A 16,592-nucleotide genomic window follows, 5' to 3' on the forward strand; every position below is an offset into this window, starting at 1 on the left:
GAGGTCAGGTAAAATCTAAGCAAATTACATCAGAAACACGGTTAGCCATCAAAAAACAGAAGTTTTGAATTCCCACTTCCTGCTTATACAAACCCCATGTTCATCATTATTGACAGTAAAACTTTGTCAAAAAAAAAAAATGCAAATTCATTGTTGATATTCAACATTAGATGGAATCTGCTATCCAATCAGCAATTTCCCTGCTGAGTTGACCAGTGTGACACTCTTTTGTGCCACTCTCATAACAAAAGCATTTTTCTTCTGAGATCCACTTCATTACCCAGACTAATATGGAGCAAAATGTTTATTCAAATGAGCCAAGATCAAATCCTATAAAATGAATGTGAAAATGCTGAAATGGATTATATGCTTGGAGAAAAAAAATCATATTTGAATTAATTACAAACTGAAAGGGCATCGGTGCTGAAAAAAATGCTTTTTCTTCTTCCATTTCCTCAGTTATTTTCTTATTATCTTGCATTTATTTATTGTCACCATTCATCACTGCCTGGTGTCACCAATATGTGTCCATGAAAACAGAGAATAATTATATTTTATCAGCATCAACATGACAGCGACAAGCATTGTGAGCAACTGATTGGCCGTTGTCTCAAGGAGAAGGCACATTGTGAGGTTTTGATTGGCCCCTACCGGAGGAAAGAGTTTGTATTAGCGATTGATTGGGCAGTGTAATTTTCCACCTGAGTAGCTCCCGGGCGCACACACTTATTGTGTGACTTTGGCAGGAGCCACCTTTGTATAGTAAGTGTGTGAATGTGAGTTTCCTCTTGCCTTAAAATGATATTCTCTGAGCTCTGATGGGGTCTTGCGGGGCAAAGACTGAGGTTGAGCACAGTGTTTGCCCATCACACGATAAGTCACATGTGACAGTCTGTCAGGTCACCTCTCATCAGGAGGCGTACAGCAGAGAAAGCAAATCTTCAACAGCAATAGCACAGAAACACATTTCATATCACAAACATGCCAAAAAAAACAAACAAAAAAACACTAATTTGCTGTAAATCCCTATATTATACACTAGTTCAGCTGCAAATGCATCAGTCACCATCACCTCCTCTGCATACAGCCATGCCACTATTGCAGGATGTGGCCTGGTTGTGAGTCTGTCAGTGGACATGTAGCCTCTGAGTGGAGAGATATCAAAGCTGCATCTCCTTAGAAATAGGACGCTGTGACCTCCCCACCATGCTGCTTTTTCGCCCTTTCAATTCACGTCTCCAACTCACTGCTCTGATTACATTTACTTACAAAGAGATGTGATAAAAGGTGATTCAAAGACAGCGCTCCATCAGTTTGTACAGCCTGCTCACTAATGATGAGCTGCTTTTGCTTACGGGGCCACGCAGTTCATACAGTTCATACAGAAGGTGCTGTTTGCCAAAAGGATATAAGAGTTCATGTGCTGCTTATTAAAGCTCAAGGTTTCTAACATCTTTTATTACAGGAATATCATTTTGCACGAAAACTGAAAGCAGCTCTGTTGAAAATCTTACAAATTAACATATTACATATTGTTTGTTGAATCAGGGGCGAAAAAAAAAAACTCTCAGACTCAAACAAGTCACTGCTCCTGAGTCCTGAGCAAAAAACAGTTCATCACAAGCCCTTCAAATGAACCACAGAATGAAATAAATGAGTACTTCTGATCTGTTGGCAGCTGTTAAAGGATAACAATGTTGTTTCAAAAATAAAAAAACTTTCCTCTATGGTTTTAGACCAAGTTTAGGCTGAAAAACCATTTGCTCAGTGGCAGGAAATAATCATATTTCTGCAGAAAAACCCCACTTAGTTAAGGAACCTTCAGCATGGCTATGATTACTACTTAGTTATAATTAGGGAACAATTTTGGTTAAGTTCAAAGAAGCCAGTGTTGACTGTAAAAAGAAAAAATCTTTGTTGACCCTTCCATCCAACCCAACCTCCTCCCTCTGCCCTCTGACATCACACTACTTTTCTGTTCTTAAACTTTCAACAGCGCCATGCTTGCGTGTTTCCCCTGATTTCAGCTGCTTAAGCTAAGCTCAAGCTGAGCTGATTGCAGCTTCATAATTAGCACAAACCCATTAAAGTGGTGTCAGTCTTCTCATCTGTCAGCAAAAAAAATAAATAAATAAAAAGTTTTACTACACAAAAAGTACCCTGATTCACGTTGCATTTCCATGGTGAGTATTCAGCATTTAACAGCCTGATCGATGCACAACGCTGAGGCTCGGGTGGCATATACACACATAAATCATGTAAACAAGTGTGCATCAGATCTTTAAGAAACCTGATCAGAGAGTCGACTCCTCTGAAGGACACAGAGACCGAGCGTGACAAAACAGTTATTAAACCAAGCGCAAGCGAGACGATCTCCAGACCGAGCAGCAGGGGAAGGGGAGACGTGACCATGAAAGGGTGACAGAGCGAGACGCCAAAATGAAGAAATGCAGAGATGAGAGGATAGAGAAATAGAGGTCCTGAGAGATCTGACGGAGGGTGTAGAAAAAGGAAATGACCACTCGAAGCAGATAAAGTGATCAGAACGGACTCCGTTCATGTACGGATACTTAAAGGTAATTTTAAAGTTTTGAAAAGGCTGTTTATAAGGTGAAGGACTGGTGACCTGCATGTACTGCGTAAAAGTCAATATCTTATATGAAATGTTATATTTAAGGTCAAACTGTGATAAAAGTACAAGGTTTGATTATCTATATTTCAAGTTCCACTAAAACTATATTTTGAATCAGATTTTTGATTTCTTGTATTGTAAACAAACTTGATTAAAACAACAACAAGAACGCAACATTGTCTGTAATTTCTTTCATGCATTTGGACAGATGGAGTGGATTTGATGTTGTGAGGAAAAATAATAATACTAAACAGAATGTCTCAGTTATTGTGAGAGTCCAGATGTATTTTTTCCTGCCATTATCAAGTAACTACAGGTAAACACAGTGTTTACGGAGATGTATTCAATTTTGTCCTTGGTCTCTGACAACCAGGCGAGCCGGCTGTCTTCTTCAAAAAACAACTACAAAATGGACTATAAAGGCCAAAATGATGTTCAAAAAAACGCACAAACTCGCCATCGGCTTCAAAATAACCATCCATCTTCTCCCCATTTCCTCACAGTCTAGCCAGTTATGATAAAGCCGGAAGTGGGGAAACAGTGGGGCCTATTCTTCTGATGTGCTGAGCCTCAGGGGACAGAGCAGCAAAATTACCATCAGTGACACCAGTTTGCAGCAGAGGTTTCTATCAGATAAGACGGCATTGTACAATTGTACATGCCACTCTTAAATCAATCAAGGTCACCTCTTTGCTCTCTTTGGTTCTGTGTTATAGTGGGTTCGATTCATAGTGGGCACGCCAGCTGCTGCACAGCAGTGGTATGAACTTACCAGAATCTGACACACACAGCCAAATGGGGCTTCACCTCTGCATTTATTTGACTTTTTTCAGTGATTACTACCACTTAAGAGCTCTGACCTTGATGTCTGATGCCTTTTCCTTTTAGTAAGTTGTTCAGCAACACCACCTGCTGGCCAGAACCCTGCAAACAAAAACTGGAAACGTCAATCTCGGCACTCCGATTACAGGAAACTTGGCACATCCTATTTACATTAACAGTCTCCTCCAAACGGTGTTGAGTATTGTCAGCTAAATGTATTTTTAAAAGCATCAAAAGTAAAAGTACTCATTAGGCAGAATGGTTTGTAAATGTACTGAGTGAATGTGGTGCCACTTTAACCAATAGACCGTCAGGACCATCACGTTCCTGCAAAATAGAAACTATAAATGTTAACATTCATCCATGCAGTGGATGAATATGTGGAAAAAGGAAGAGCACAGCACAGTAATTGCTAACACTAATGTTGGCTGTATTCTGTACTGGTCACAAAAGGAGTTTTATGTTGTAAAATACATTTTCAGTTTCCCAGTGTATCATTTTAACCTCTTAGAAAACCCAGGAATATTCAGAGAGTAATTTTTGGTTCCAGTTGATCAGGTTCAGTCAATGGTTGAAGTCACAATTACTTCACTGTACTGCATGTTCAAGCCATTTGTCTCAGATCATTAAAAAAAAATAATAATAAAAATCAGTGCATGCACAATATTGCCATCAGTGCCAACCCACCACAACTGACTGAAGCTGACCAAGGCCAGGGCTACTGCTGAATGATGGATGCTGAATGCTGGCATGCATGTCTGAGCTGTTGCTGCAGCCCTGCATGTCTAAGAGAGCGCCATCTCTGATCTGATGTTCTTGGTGGAAATCTGACAGAGGTACTGAGATGAGGTGCTCCAACTTGTATTTGTGTCATCCCTGCAGCTGTTTGAGGACGACAGTTCCCACTCCCTCCCAAATGCCAGAGCGACGCAGGTCTTTCTGGATCTGGAACGTATCCAGACACTTCCTTGGCCAGCATCTAGCCCCCATATGTTTCAAATTGAACATGCCTGGGACATGCTGGGTTGACATATTCATCAGAGGCATGGAGAACAAGTCCTCAGCAACAGATCTGGACACTTATATAATCCATGCACAGACAGGTGACTGCTTGCAACACATCCAGGTGAAACCATAACTTGTACTAAGTGTCTTGTACACACATTTATCAATGTGTTGGTCCACAAAATGTATTACATTTATGTTATTTCTTTTTTGATTATAATATTTGAGTGAAAAGGTCCATTGTCTGGTATCATGCACTATTAACATTTAGTAGTTCCACCTGTTTCGAGAATACCAGGTTTAACATGCAGAAATAATCTTTCAAGAGATGCTGATGGAGCGTATCAAATATAGATAAATTTATTATGAAAATAAAACATCAAGGAGAAGAGAGACGGTGCTACAGCAGCTATGATCATCCAGTTCTGAAGTTTAAAATCCATGAGATTACCTGCGGTTTTTCTGCTGCAACAGCAGGCTATTATAATCAACACTAAATGGTCCTTGTACAAATGTTTATATAATAATAATAATAATAATAATAATAATAATAATAATAATAATACTGTGCTCTGAACACTGATTTGCCTAAATCATCACATTTTCAATATTTGGTTCAGTTTTTTGTATTATCTGCTTTGTTTCATGTGCAAATGTTTAAAAAAAAATACATAAACTGAATACATGTTTGAATTACAATCAAACCTCTTCCCTAAATGAAATCAGAATGTCTCTGAATATACAAATACTGCATTGTTCAGCTCAGGACACCAGAGCTCCTTCACTGATGAGCTAGAATTCTGTACATGTAGCACCACATCTTAAAATCAGATGAAAGGTTAGGCACAGAGTTTATGTCAAACTCAGTGCCTAACCTTACTCTGGACAATGAAGTTCAAAGTAATAAAACTAAATACTGCAGTAGAGGCAAACATTTAGAGACTGACATAAAAGTTTAAAGCTGATTTCTGACACTCAGGTATACTCACAGGACATTTTATTAGGTACACCTGTTAAACAGCCCTTTAATGGAATTATCTTATGTTGATTACATGACAGCATCTCCATGCATTTAGGCACGTGTACATGGTCAAGACAACCTGCTGAAGTTCAAACTGCGCATCAGAATGGGGAAGAAATAGCATAGTTTTTGATGCCAGATGGGCTGGTCTGAATATTTCAGAAACTGCTCACTTACTAGAAAATGGTCTGAAAAAGGGAAAATATCCAATGAGCTGCTGTTCTCTAGGCGAAAATGCCTTATTGATGCCAGAGGTCAGAGGAGAACAACTCGTTACAACAAGGTATGCAGAAGAGCATTTCTGAACACACGACACATCATACCTTGAAGCAGATGGGCTACAGCAGCAGACGACTACACTGGGTGCCACTCCTGTCAGCTAAGAACAAGAAACTGAGGGTACAAGTCATGCAGGCTCGCCCAAATTGGACAGTAGAAGATTGGAAAAATGTTGCCTGGTCTGATGAGTCTGAATTTCTGCTGCACCATTCGAATGGCAGTGTCAGAATTTGGCATAAACAACATGAAAACGTGGATCCATACTGCCTTGTATGAATGGTTCGGGTTGGTGGTGGTGGTATAATGGTGTGGAGAATATTTTCTAGGCACACTTTTGGCCCCCTTAGCATTGCTGAACACCACAATGTACCCATCAAATTATTATTATTATATGTATACACTTATTTACTTTTCTTACAATGTACAGATGCACCAATGTATGTATATATTTTTATACATTCTATTTTTTGTATATGTTATACATTGTTTATTTTCCGTATATTTCTTGATTATACTAGATTATAATATTTTTATTTTAGAGAGTTTGCTTTTCTGTTGCATGGCACTGAACAGGAGTGGCCCTCCAATCTCATTGTACATCCTGTATAATAACAATAAAGGCATTCTATTCTATTCTATTCTATCTTCTGATTGCTCTTCCAGCAGGATAACACACCATGCCACAAAGCTCAGATCATCTCAAACTGGTTTCTTGAACATGACAGCGAGCTCACTGCACTCAAACGGCCTCCAAAGTCACCAGATCTCAATCCAATAGAGCACCTTTGGGATGTGGTGAAATAGGAGACTTGCATCATGAATGTGCAGCCAACAAATCTGCAGCAACTGTCTGATGCTGTCATGACAATATGGACCAAAACCTCTAAGGGATGTTTCCAGCACCTTGTTGAATCTGTGCCATGAAGAATTATGGCAGTTATGAAGGTAAAATGGGGTCCAACCCATTACTAGCAAGGTGTATCTAATAAATTGTCCAGTGAGATTATACTGACACATTCAAGGCTCAGAAGCAATTAACTGGTTAGTCATTTAAAAAGTGCAAAACTGTTACATCTGCAAGTTATACAAGAAAAAATATAAAAACAATTCTTTGTATAAAAAAAACAAAAACAAAAAAATAAAACAGTGGTTAATGATTTGAAAGTTTTCCTTTACAGGAGCGCATATGCACTCCTTGAGTTTTTAATTCCACAAATTTTACTGCCATTTATTTGACCAATACTCACTCAAAGTCTTATACCTGAGCTGGTTCAGAGCACCTCTCACCTCTCCACCCAGGGTAACACCTGCACTGAAACTCAGACTTCATTAGTTTCACGTGATGTGGCAGCTCTTGTCCTAAAACTCTGTAGTTCCTCCCTCCTCCTGGCTTACTCTCAGACACCACCTTCCATGAGGCAGGGTCAAGGTGGAGGTAGGCCCTTGAGTGCGGATCCCTCCTCTGGCACCTTCCATGAGAGGAACACGTGGCCTGACTGCAAAGAGTGGCTGCTGCTGTTATATTAACCAGGTAAGGACCCAGAGTGCTATCAATGTAGGATTTGACAGCCTTACAGGTAGCCTGAAAGTAGGAAAGAAATAGAAACCAGGTATGCGCAAAAGAATGCTATGTACATGCTCAGATAACAGTATAAATATAGTATTTACTGTAATGGAGATGATCACTCAACAGCTAATACAGTAAGAAAAAAGATGGATTTCCCAGAAAGTAAAATATACTGTTATTAGTTCATTTGTTTGTTCATATGCAACCTAAGTCATCCTGCCATGTCCTTTTTAGAGAGAAGAGGCTTTCTCCTGGCAACCCTTCCAAACAAGTTGTATTTGTACTGTCTTTTTCTTATTGCACTGTCATGAACTTTAACATTTAACACGTTAACTGAGGCCTGTAGCGTCTGAGATGTAGCTCTTGTTGTTTTTTGCATTTTCTTGCCGAACAATTTTTTTTTTCTGAGCATTGCACACGGTCTGACCTTTGGGTCATGCTCCAGACCAGCAAATTACTAAAACTTCTGCATTTATAGAGGTGGTCACGCTCGCTGATCATTAAGTAGCCAAGTGCATTTGTTCGGCACTACCTGGCATCTATTTTCCCTGTTAATTCCTATGGAAGCAGTGAGGATGTGCTGTATTTTTCACACACTGCTTCTGCATTTTGGTTTAGTTTTTATTAAATACATAATGACACAGTGAAATATGTCATCACTTGTAGTTTATCTGAGGTTGCATTTACCAAATTTTAAGACCTGATAAGGCCCATATGATTTTTTTTATTAGGTCCTCCATACATAAAACATTGGAATTGAAAGAGGGTGGATTGTATGTGTTCAGCAGGATCAAAGGGTCTTGTGACTGAGAGACAACAAATGAAATATACAGTAGAGTGATTCTAAACGGGCCTTAAATGAACACCAAACTAAAGAGCATGAAAGAAATATTAATAAGTTTTAAAGCATGTTTTCTTTTCTATCTCCAAATCATTTTTGTGCAATACAGTTTGCCTGAGGGGGATGGAGTTTTTTTCTACGCTTTTAACTTTAAACTTTCCACATGTTTAACAGCTCTAACTAGAAAAACCCTCATCAGCATCAGTGAAAAATTTAAAACACTTTCACAGAGAAAATGGACAACTCCATTATTGTACCTGAGATTTGGAAAGCCCGTGGTCACCCCAAAGAACCACACCAGCGGAGCCTAAAGCAGCACTCTCTCCAACAGTGTAGACCAGGTGCTCCTGTGGTGCAGAAACAAGAAGTGAGAAAAACATGCAGCCCCGATTATGACAGTCACAAAATGTTTAAGCTGAAAAATCAAAGTCTTGCCTGAGAGAGGAAATCTAGCGTGAAGGTGTAGACGATGCGAGCATAGGTGTACACAGGTGGCACTAATGGAGTCACCTGATCCCCAACTCTCATTGCCTCCAGGATACGGTGGCGACTGTAGAGGAGCACTTCTCTGCCAAGACCCCGCATCAGCACGCTGAGGTAGATGTCAGGAAACAGAGCAGAGGAAGTGCGCCACAGCCAGAGAAGCTTGTCATTTCTCTTCAGCTCCACGGCTGGACACTCCCCTGTGTAACCGGTGCTATTTTCGCTGTAATAGTTGTAACAGTTGGGAAAACCATAGTAGCCCCACAAACCATGTGGTCTCGCTGCCTGCCCCAGTTTCAGAGTTTCCTCCATAAAATTCCTCCCAGCTTCGCCAAACTCCAAACGTGCTGCACTATCTACTTGTTTGGGGCTCCAGTCTGGATGCTTAGACCTCACTAGTACTCTTGACCCCTCTTGGTATATCTGCTTACTGTCCCAGTTTCTTTCCCATAAAGGTCTCCAACTTTCCCAATCCACTACAGCCAGGCCCTGGAAACCCCTGTCAGGGATATAGGTGCTGATATTGTCCCTGGCAACTCTGAGATGTTGTTCAAGGCTGCTGTTCTGTGGTACCCCGCCATTAACAGCCTCTCGTCGCGGGGAGTACCTTGGATACAGACCAAGTTTTTCAGCGTAAAAGATGGTTATGTTTTGACCCATAAAGGTTTGATTCTTGTTCTGGACGATGTTAAATATTCCCAGGTCAAGGTCAATGCCATAGTCAGAGAGGCAGTTGGCAGTTGGGGCGTTCCACACAGTCAGGAAAGGGACTTGGGAAAAAGGTGAGTTTGGAAACTGCAGCCCTGAGACGAGGCTGATCAGAATAAAGTGCAGCAGCACCGCAGGGTTAAAGGCAGTCATCCCTGCCAAGAAGGAAACACGGTGTTGCTTATGCCACACGAAATTTTGAGAGTGTGCTGGAAATTAGTGTTGTTTGCTTAAACTTTAAACAAAGCCTTTTCAGTTATGAGACAAATTAAATCTGAGCATTTATAGTTTTTACGATCTGCATTAAGGGCAAGGAATTTGGACTTTGTACTGCACTTTTCACATTTCACTCTATACCCTTTAATACTTTTTAAATCCATTTAACACCTTAAATTCTCCATAATTATTCACTGGGCTAAAATAATCGGCTCTAATGTGAAAGAAGAAAGAAAGTGTGAAATAAACAAAAAGCAAGCTTACAAACGCTCACTTACCTACTTTGTAAGTGGAGAAGAATTTGAGTTTGTGGTCTGGTGAAGCAACCACAAGTCTCATGATCCGAATGACACATTCAGGAAAACCGGAAGGAACAAAAACAGAACCAATCAGAAGTGTGCGCAGGGATTTTCACTAACCAATAATAAGAGACATGCAAATCACTTTATGGAGATGACAAATTTAAAGTCACAGGCAAGAAAAAACGTCATGTTTCAATAACAACAGCAAAAAAATACAAATATAACAATCAACAGTTTATTGGGGGCGTATGGGAAGCCTGGAGTTTTCTGAATAACCATCATGCAAAACCATAATGAACTTTTCCACCTTACAATTTAAATGTATGTTTTGCTCAACTCCTAAAAGTTGATATAAATAACTCTCGGTTAACGAAAACCTGCAATTACATGGGGAAGGGGGTACAAGGCTGCAGCCGGCAAAGCGAGTCCCTCCCTGAGAACCACAGTGTCTTCTCCCAAAGGCTTAACTGCAGACAACAAAATCATACCTGCATTACCCCCAAACCAAAACCGTATTTCAGCTTTATCATCTCCTTAGATACTGCAGTCAGATTTACTTAACTAAAAATACACAAAAAGCACAACAAAGTAGTTTATTCACCCAAAACGGAGAAAACAGCACATACCAGGCTGGCACAGTGGTTAGCACCCGCGCCTCACAGCAGCCTGAACCTTTCCAATTTCCTCCCACAATCCAAACACAATCATCTTAGGTTGATTGGCGATTCTACATTTGTTTGAGCGTGAATGGTTTTCTGCACAAACTTATTATGTTTGTCATCTCCTCATCAGTCCCTAATAAACCGTGACCCCTCACCCAGTGTCACTTAAGTAGCCTTCAGCCTTAAATTAAAACACAACAACCTCAACAAAGAAGTTTATTTACTCCATCAAATGCCATTTGTTTTCATACGAAAGACATCGATATAAGAAACATTGTGCTTCTGAAGTCAAATAGCTGCTGAGACATGGGGCTGGTATTACTGCCATAAGTGGAGACGTCACATCTTGAGAAAAATGTAGTAGTCATGATTTGGACACAAAAACACCATATAAAAATACATTCAAATAAATAGTAATACTGCAATTGCCTCCATAGACATATAAAATATCAGAGAGAGGCAAAAAAAAAAGAAAAGATTAGGCACTTAAAATATATTGTGCTGTTATCAGATTTAAGTGAATCATTTTCCACTTTCACCACATACATTTACTCATTCACAACATTTACCACAGAAGCATCCTCTCTAGCATGGAATTTGACACCTTGGGAAACAGTGATTGAGAGGAAAATGTAAACAGGGTCATTTCCAGCAAGTTCTTCATTCTTTAAAAAAAAAAAAGAAAAGGAAAAAGAAACAAACACTATGTTGCAATTTCCACAGCGGTTCTTACAACATTTTACTTTGCACCATCCATATTTTGGAGTAACTGAAACAAAAGACAAACACCTATCTTCCCTTCACCTCTCCTTTTGTGCTCTTATTTTAGACTTTTACAGTAATGTGTATTAACAGAGGAGCAGACAGACAGTCAGTAATATCAAACACTGCAGTGCTGATGCTGTGGCTCGAGCTGCCATCCCTTTTTGTTGTAGAGGGTCTTTTTGGTCGCAGAGCTCCCCCTGATAGCCGCTGTAGCACTGACACTGAAAGTCTGCTTGAAAACTCATCTCATCCGCTTTGCCGAGCTCGCCGGTGACTGCCAGTTTGCCGCTTTTCTCAGTGATACTGTGGGTGAGGGGATTCAGATGCAGGTAAACATCACTGTTTGGATTTTTTCGCAGACATCGGCCGTGAGAATCACAGAGGGTCTGGCTGCACAGTTCTGCTGCCGTGGAGACGTTGAGGAGGTATCGGCTCAGTGTTCCCCGCACATATTTATCCAGGTTGGAGCAGGTGGTCTAGGACAAAAAATAAATAGATAGAAGCTTTAAAATTCTCCCTATTTTAATTCAGACTTTTCTATGATGTAAGTTTTTTATCATTATTTAGAAAAGAAACCACAGTTCTCTGTTTGATGTAGGCATTTTTTTAAAGTTAATTTGATTATGACCAATTTTTATGTACCAGTTTTTTCTTATTAATCAAAACTGAGGCACACATACAAAGGTATAGAAATTAAAAAAAAAAAAAAGAGAGAACTGATATTATTGGTAAGGTCTGACTGCTGCTCTCATAAAAAAAAAAGAAGAAGTATTCATCAGATGCTGAATATGTTACCCCACCACTTACTGGCAAATATAACCCTAAAGAATTATTGACTTCTTTTTACAACACTGTCTTAAAGATTCTTACATGTGAACATAACACTCGAGTATGTAAAAAAAAAAACATGGACTGAGCTAATGCCTGTTATGCTAAGGCTAAGCTAACCACAGCTCTGCAGCATCACTTAAGGTCACAGTCACACAGGCCTAAAAACCAAGCAGAGGAAATGTGAGTGTTTCCTGACCGAGATTGGAGATGAGATTGGTCACAAAGAGGTACACCGTGCTGCACCAGAAACCTCTTTGTGATGGCTTTGGTCTCTAGCAGACTGCCACTGTCGTTTGTGAGGAATACGCCAACTTGTCTGCAAACACTTGCTGCTATTTGCTGAGCTGCAGTGAAACTGTGAAAAGTGCAATGCAAAACCAGAAACAGAGTTGGCGTACCACTCTGCGAGTAGTTGGCAAGTATTTGCAGACCAGTCGTGTCTTCCATGCAAACTACGGGCGACCACAGCAATCTGCTAGCGACCGAAGCAATTGAAAGCACATTTTTGGTGCAGCCCCCTCTTTGTAGATGATTTCACTTAGCAACTGCAAAGAGCCAAACTGGATTCACACACTGAAGCCCCTTTGGCATGAATGAAAAACTGAATTTGTCATGTTTCCTCTAACTTGTTATATTTGAAGCATCTTTATGCTTGGACATTTTTGTACTTTTAATTTTTGATGTCTATTGTTTTATTATGACATGATGTGAGCCATCTGGCTTAGATGAGTTAGATGAGTTACCTAACTGCTTTTCTCTAGGCTCTCATATCCTTGTAAATTACATTTGAAAGCCAGTGATCAGCTAATTATCCTATCACAACCATACGCCTGGTTTGGGTAGATCATAATTGGACACCTAGTGTCCACTCTAACTCTGATGAAGAAAAAGTAGCAACAAAATATTATTTTGTCTGCACAATTAAAATAATCAGCATGCTCCAGTCACTTTTGTTCAATTTTAAGGTAACTGCAAATCCTGTTTCCAAAATAAAGACAAACACAGGAAGACTAAAATGCATTTTTGTCAGATACTTCATTGGCTCCCTGTTAAATCTAGAATAGAATTTAAAATCCTTCTCCTCACATGCAAGATCTTGAATAATTAAGCCCCATCTTATCTCAAAGACCTTATAGTACCATCTCACCCCAATACAGCACTTTGCTTTCAGACTGCTGGCTTACTTGTGGTTCCTAGGATACTTAAGAGTAGAATCGGAGACAGCGCCTTCAGCTTTCAGGCCCCTCTTCTGTGGAAATAGCTCCCACTTTGGATTTGGGAGACAGACACCCTCTCTATTTTTAAGATCAGGCTTAAAACTTTCCTTTTTGGTAAAGCTTGTAGTTAGGGCTGGATCAGGTGACCCTGAACCATCCCTTAGTTATGCTGCTATAGGCCTAGGCTGCTGGGGGTTCCCACGATGCACTGTTTCTTTTTATTCACCTCTTTTTTACTCTGTTTATATTTCACTCTGCATTTAATCATCAGTTATTATTCATCTCTGGCTCTCTTCGTCTCTTGTCCTGTCTCTCTCCCCTCAGCCCCAACCGGTCGCGGCAGATGACTGCCCCTCCCTGAGCCTGGTTCTGCTGGAGGTTTCTTCCTGGTAAAAGGGAGTTTTTCCTTCTCACTATCACCAAATGCTTGCTCATAGGGGGTCGTTTTGACTGTTGAGTTTGCTCTGTAATTAATGTAGGGTCTTTACCTACAATACAAAGCACCTTGAGGTGACTGTTTGTTGTGATTTGGCGCTATACAAATAAAATTTAATTAAATTGAACTTTACTCAAATGCTCCAAAAATATAATATATGGACTGAATATTTCCAATCAAACTGGTCAACTGTTGCTGCAAAACATCTCCGTTTTGCTGATTCTTGATTTCAAGATTTTGGATCAAATGGCCAAAATGGGATCAAAAATCCTTGTCAGTGTATATGTGACAACCAATGCCTTAGTATCTGTTTGTTGCATTATTAATATTGGTGTTGATGCTTACTTTGTTGTGTGCATAAGCTTTATCTCCCCACATGATAATTCCAGCTGCTCCCAGAGCCACACTCTCCCCGATGGTGGACACAAGATCAGTCTGTAAAAGATTACAGGTCAAACAAAAGGAAAACAGTCAATTAAGTTTCAGAGGTTCCGGCTACATTAAGTGAAGTACAGCACAAGATCTACTGTGTTTATTCTCCTATAAAGAAATGGTCTACAGGGGGTTTAGACTGACTTTTAACTTGACCAACACCCATCCTGCCTACTCTGCACAAATGAAAGGTACTGGGATCCTTGAATGCCAACAGGACAGGAAAGGACTGCAGCTGCAGATAAGAAGCAAACTATGCAGCATGCACTGATATAAAGGGCTTAGTGATAGTTCTATATGTTAGACTTCGATCAAGAATTAATGTGAAAAAGACAAAAGGACAAAATGTGCATAATGTCTGCTTAAGAAATGTTTAGTATCATAGTCAGTAACACAGTCAGTTCAAAACTTCAGTGTGGCAACGGAAAAAGCAGAGGAACCAAATTCATCACTAGCGTCACCTCGGTCAGCTGTTCCAGGGAGTTGGTGTAGGTGGGCCGTGTGTACACAAAAACAGGACGTGCCAACCCATCACCTGATGAGGCCAAACGCATCCCCTCTTTTACGCGGTTCCGCACAAACTGACGTCCGGAGGCTGAGGAACGCAGCAAGCTGCTCATGTAGATAGAAGGGAAGAGGGCTGTGCTCTCAGTCCACAACCATTTCAGCTGGTCATTGCGGGTCACCTCCACATCAGGACAGCGACCCGTGTAGCTCTCCAGAGTGCGCCTGTAATCGTGGTTGTAGCAGTCAGGGAACAGGTAAAAACCCCACAGCTGGTTGGGCCTCAGGTTCTTAGCATTCTTCAGTGTTTCTAGCATGAACTTCTTGGCAGACATCTCAAACTCCTGCTGGGCCACTCTTGTCACCTGTTCAGGAGGCCAGGATGGGTTCTTTTGGAGCACCAGCTGACGAGAAAGTCTCCGGTAAACATCTTTGCTATCCCAGTTACGTATCCAGAGGGGACGCCACTCCTCCCAGTCAATAACAGCTAAACCTGTGGCCCATTTTTCCCGTATATACTTCTCAACACCACTTGGCATTTTCTGCAGGTGCTGTTCGAGACTAGCCACCTGTGGGAGCCCCCCATTGACTGGTGTTTCATCTGCCTCAAAATAGGGGTACAAGCCCATGCGCTCCTTGTAGAAGATGGTCAGATTCTGCTTGACAAAGCCCTCAGTGGGTGAGGCCACAATCTGGAACTGGGCCAGCTGAAAATGAATGTTATGCCGTGGGGCACAGTCCTCAATCGGGGCATTCCAAGCCAGGAGCAGAGGCTTTTGAGAATACAGCGGCCATCTCGTGGGTTTCAGTCCCAAGGCACAGAGGCAGTCCCATAGCAGGACAATCAGCAGCAGAGCCTTCGAGGCTGACAGAGTCCCGTACAACATGTCTTCAGATATGGATGGACAGAAAAGACTGCCACACTCTGCTCTACAATTCACAGAGGAGAATGGCATTTTAGTTTTCTGAATATACTCTCTGTGGACATGTGTAACAAAAAAAAAAGTACTTTTATTTATTGAACGCATCTTTATAATTACACGGGCAGAACACATAAGCTTGTTTTGTGACATCACTGCAGATTCATTTATCATAAATATCTGAAAACTATCAATAAGAAAAAAAATAGTAATAACATCTTTACAACAAGCTTATTTCCATAGTTACTACAGTTACTGTGCAGATTTACTGCTTTTCCAAGCTGGCTTCTACATCTAACATGCAATTAACATAAATGAACTTCAATATAATTACAGTTTGCAACTCTTTTATTAGCAATGATAAAAGGCAAAGTTAATCAACTTCAGTCTCCCTACAGATGGATACACTTACCTTTACTGGCAGACTGAGGAAGCATTCCCAAAAAAAAAAAGAAAAAGAAAAGAAAAGAAGTCTGCAACTTCACTCCGCGTTTTTGCGTTGCTTTGAAAACAAACAAAAAAAAAAAAAATCAAAGCGCTTCAGTATGAGAAAATGACGACGGGATAATTTTACAGCGGCACATGCAGCTGTGTTGTGTCTCGTAACCTCGGCTCCGCAGCTCCTTGCGGTCTGTAAAATGCAGAGAAGTGAACTTACCCCCTGCGATGTTGTCAGTAGCAACTCGTTCGGTCCCGAGTGCCAAACCACTCTCAGGATGTTCCATTCGGTTTGAGGAAAAGGGGACGGGGGGGGGACGGAGAAACAAACCGGACATCCTAAAAAACTCTGTGAGCGCCTCTAATGCGCTTCGGCGACGTGTTTCTTCACTTCAAATCTTCGAATAACTTAAAGTATCAGTTTAGTGAGACGTGCTTTGATCGCGTCCCGTTTTCTTTTTTCACAAGGATAACCCTCGTGTCCCGATTTAGCGCCTGAATGAGTCGGTCC

At 40.7% G+C, this 16,592-nt stretch overlaps 2 protein-coding genes across 4 annotated transcripts; both read right to left on the bottom strand.

Moving 5' to 3' along the window:
* Nucleotides 1–6,570: 6,570 nt before the first annotated feature.
* hyal1 (hyaluronidase 1) lies at nucleotides 6,571–9,934 on the bottom strand. Of its 2 annotated transcripts, none has more exons than XM_030729713.1 (4): nucleotides 9,853–9,934; nucleotides 8,603–9,513; nucleotides 8,425–8,514; nucleotides 6,571–7,341 (listed from the first exon to the last, which is right to left on the bottom strand). In XM_030729713.1, the coding sequence occupies exons 1-4, from the start codon at nucleotides 9,911–9,913 to the stop codon at nucleotides 7,015–7,017; spliced, it is 1,389 nt and encodes a 462-aa protein (XP_030585573.1). In that variant the 5' UTR covers nucleotides 9,914–9,934; the 3' UTR covers nucleotides 6,571–7,014. The 2 variants fall into 2 exon arrangements, with proteins under 2 accessions (XP_030585573.1, XP_030585572.1); XM_030729712.1 differs by having other exon boundaries at nucleotides 9,857–9,906.
* Nucleotides 9,935–10,589: 655 nt separating this feature from the next.
* Nucleotides 10,590–16,343, bottom strand: LOC115780394 (hyaluronidase-2-like). Of its 2 annotated transcripts, none has more exons than XM_030729561.1 (4): nucleotides 16,302–16,343; nucleotides 14,681–15,653; nucleotides 14,133–14,222; nucleotides 10,590–11,779 (listed from the first exon to the last, which is right to left on the bottom strand). In XM_030729561.1, exons 2-4 carry the CDS (start codon nucleotides 15,608–15,610, stop codon nucleotides 11,387–11,389), a joined length of 1,413 nt encoding a protein of 470 aa, XP_030585421.1. In that variant the 5' UTR covers nucleotides 15,611–15,653; nucleotides 16,302–16,343; the 3' UTR covers nucleotides 10,590–11,386. The 2 variants fall into 2 exon arrangements, with proteins under 2 accessions (XP_030585421.1, XP_030585419.1); XM_030729559.1 differs by having other exon boundaries at nucleotides 16,056–16,336.
* Nucleotides 16,344–16,592: the final 249 nt, after the last annotated feature.

Source organism: Archocentrus centrarchus, chromosome 5 (genome assembly GCF_007364275.1).
Source record: "Archocentrus centrarchus isolate MPI-CPG fArcCen1 chromosome 5, fArcCen1, whole genome shotgun sequence".
Lineage (NCBI taxonomy): Eukaryota > Metazoa > Chordata > Actinopteri > Cichliformes > Cichlidae > Archocentrus > Archocentrus centrarchus.

Coding starts and splice junctions, on each gene's coding strand:
- LOC115780394 (XM_030729561.1), bottom strand. CDS start 15,610: ATGTTGTACGGGACTCTGTCAGCCTCGAAGGCTCTGCTGCTGATTGTC. Junction 14,223..14,680: donor CCCTGGAACAGCTGACCGAG/GTGACGCTAGTG, acceptor AATCTTTTACAG/ACTGATCTTGTGTCCACCAT. Junction 11,780..14,132: donor AAGCTTATGCACACAACAAA/GTAAGCATCAAC, acceptor TTTTTGTCCTAG/ACCACCTGCTCCAACCTGGA.
- hyal1 (XM_030729713.1), bottom strand. CDS start 9,913: ATGAGACTTGTGGTTGCTTCACCAGACCACAAACTCAAATTCTTCTCC. Junction 9,514..9,852: donor CTTCTCCACTTACAAAGTAG/GTAAGTGAGCGT, acceptor CCTTCTTGGCAG/GGATGACTGCCTTTAACCCT. Junction 7,342..8,424: donor ACGGGCTTTCCAAATCTCAG/GTACAATAATGG, acceptor TCCTACTTTCAG/GCTACCTGTAAGGCTGTCAA.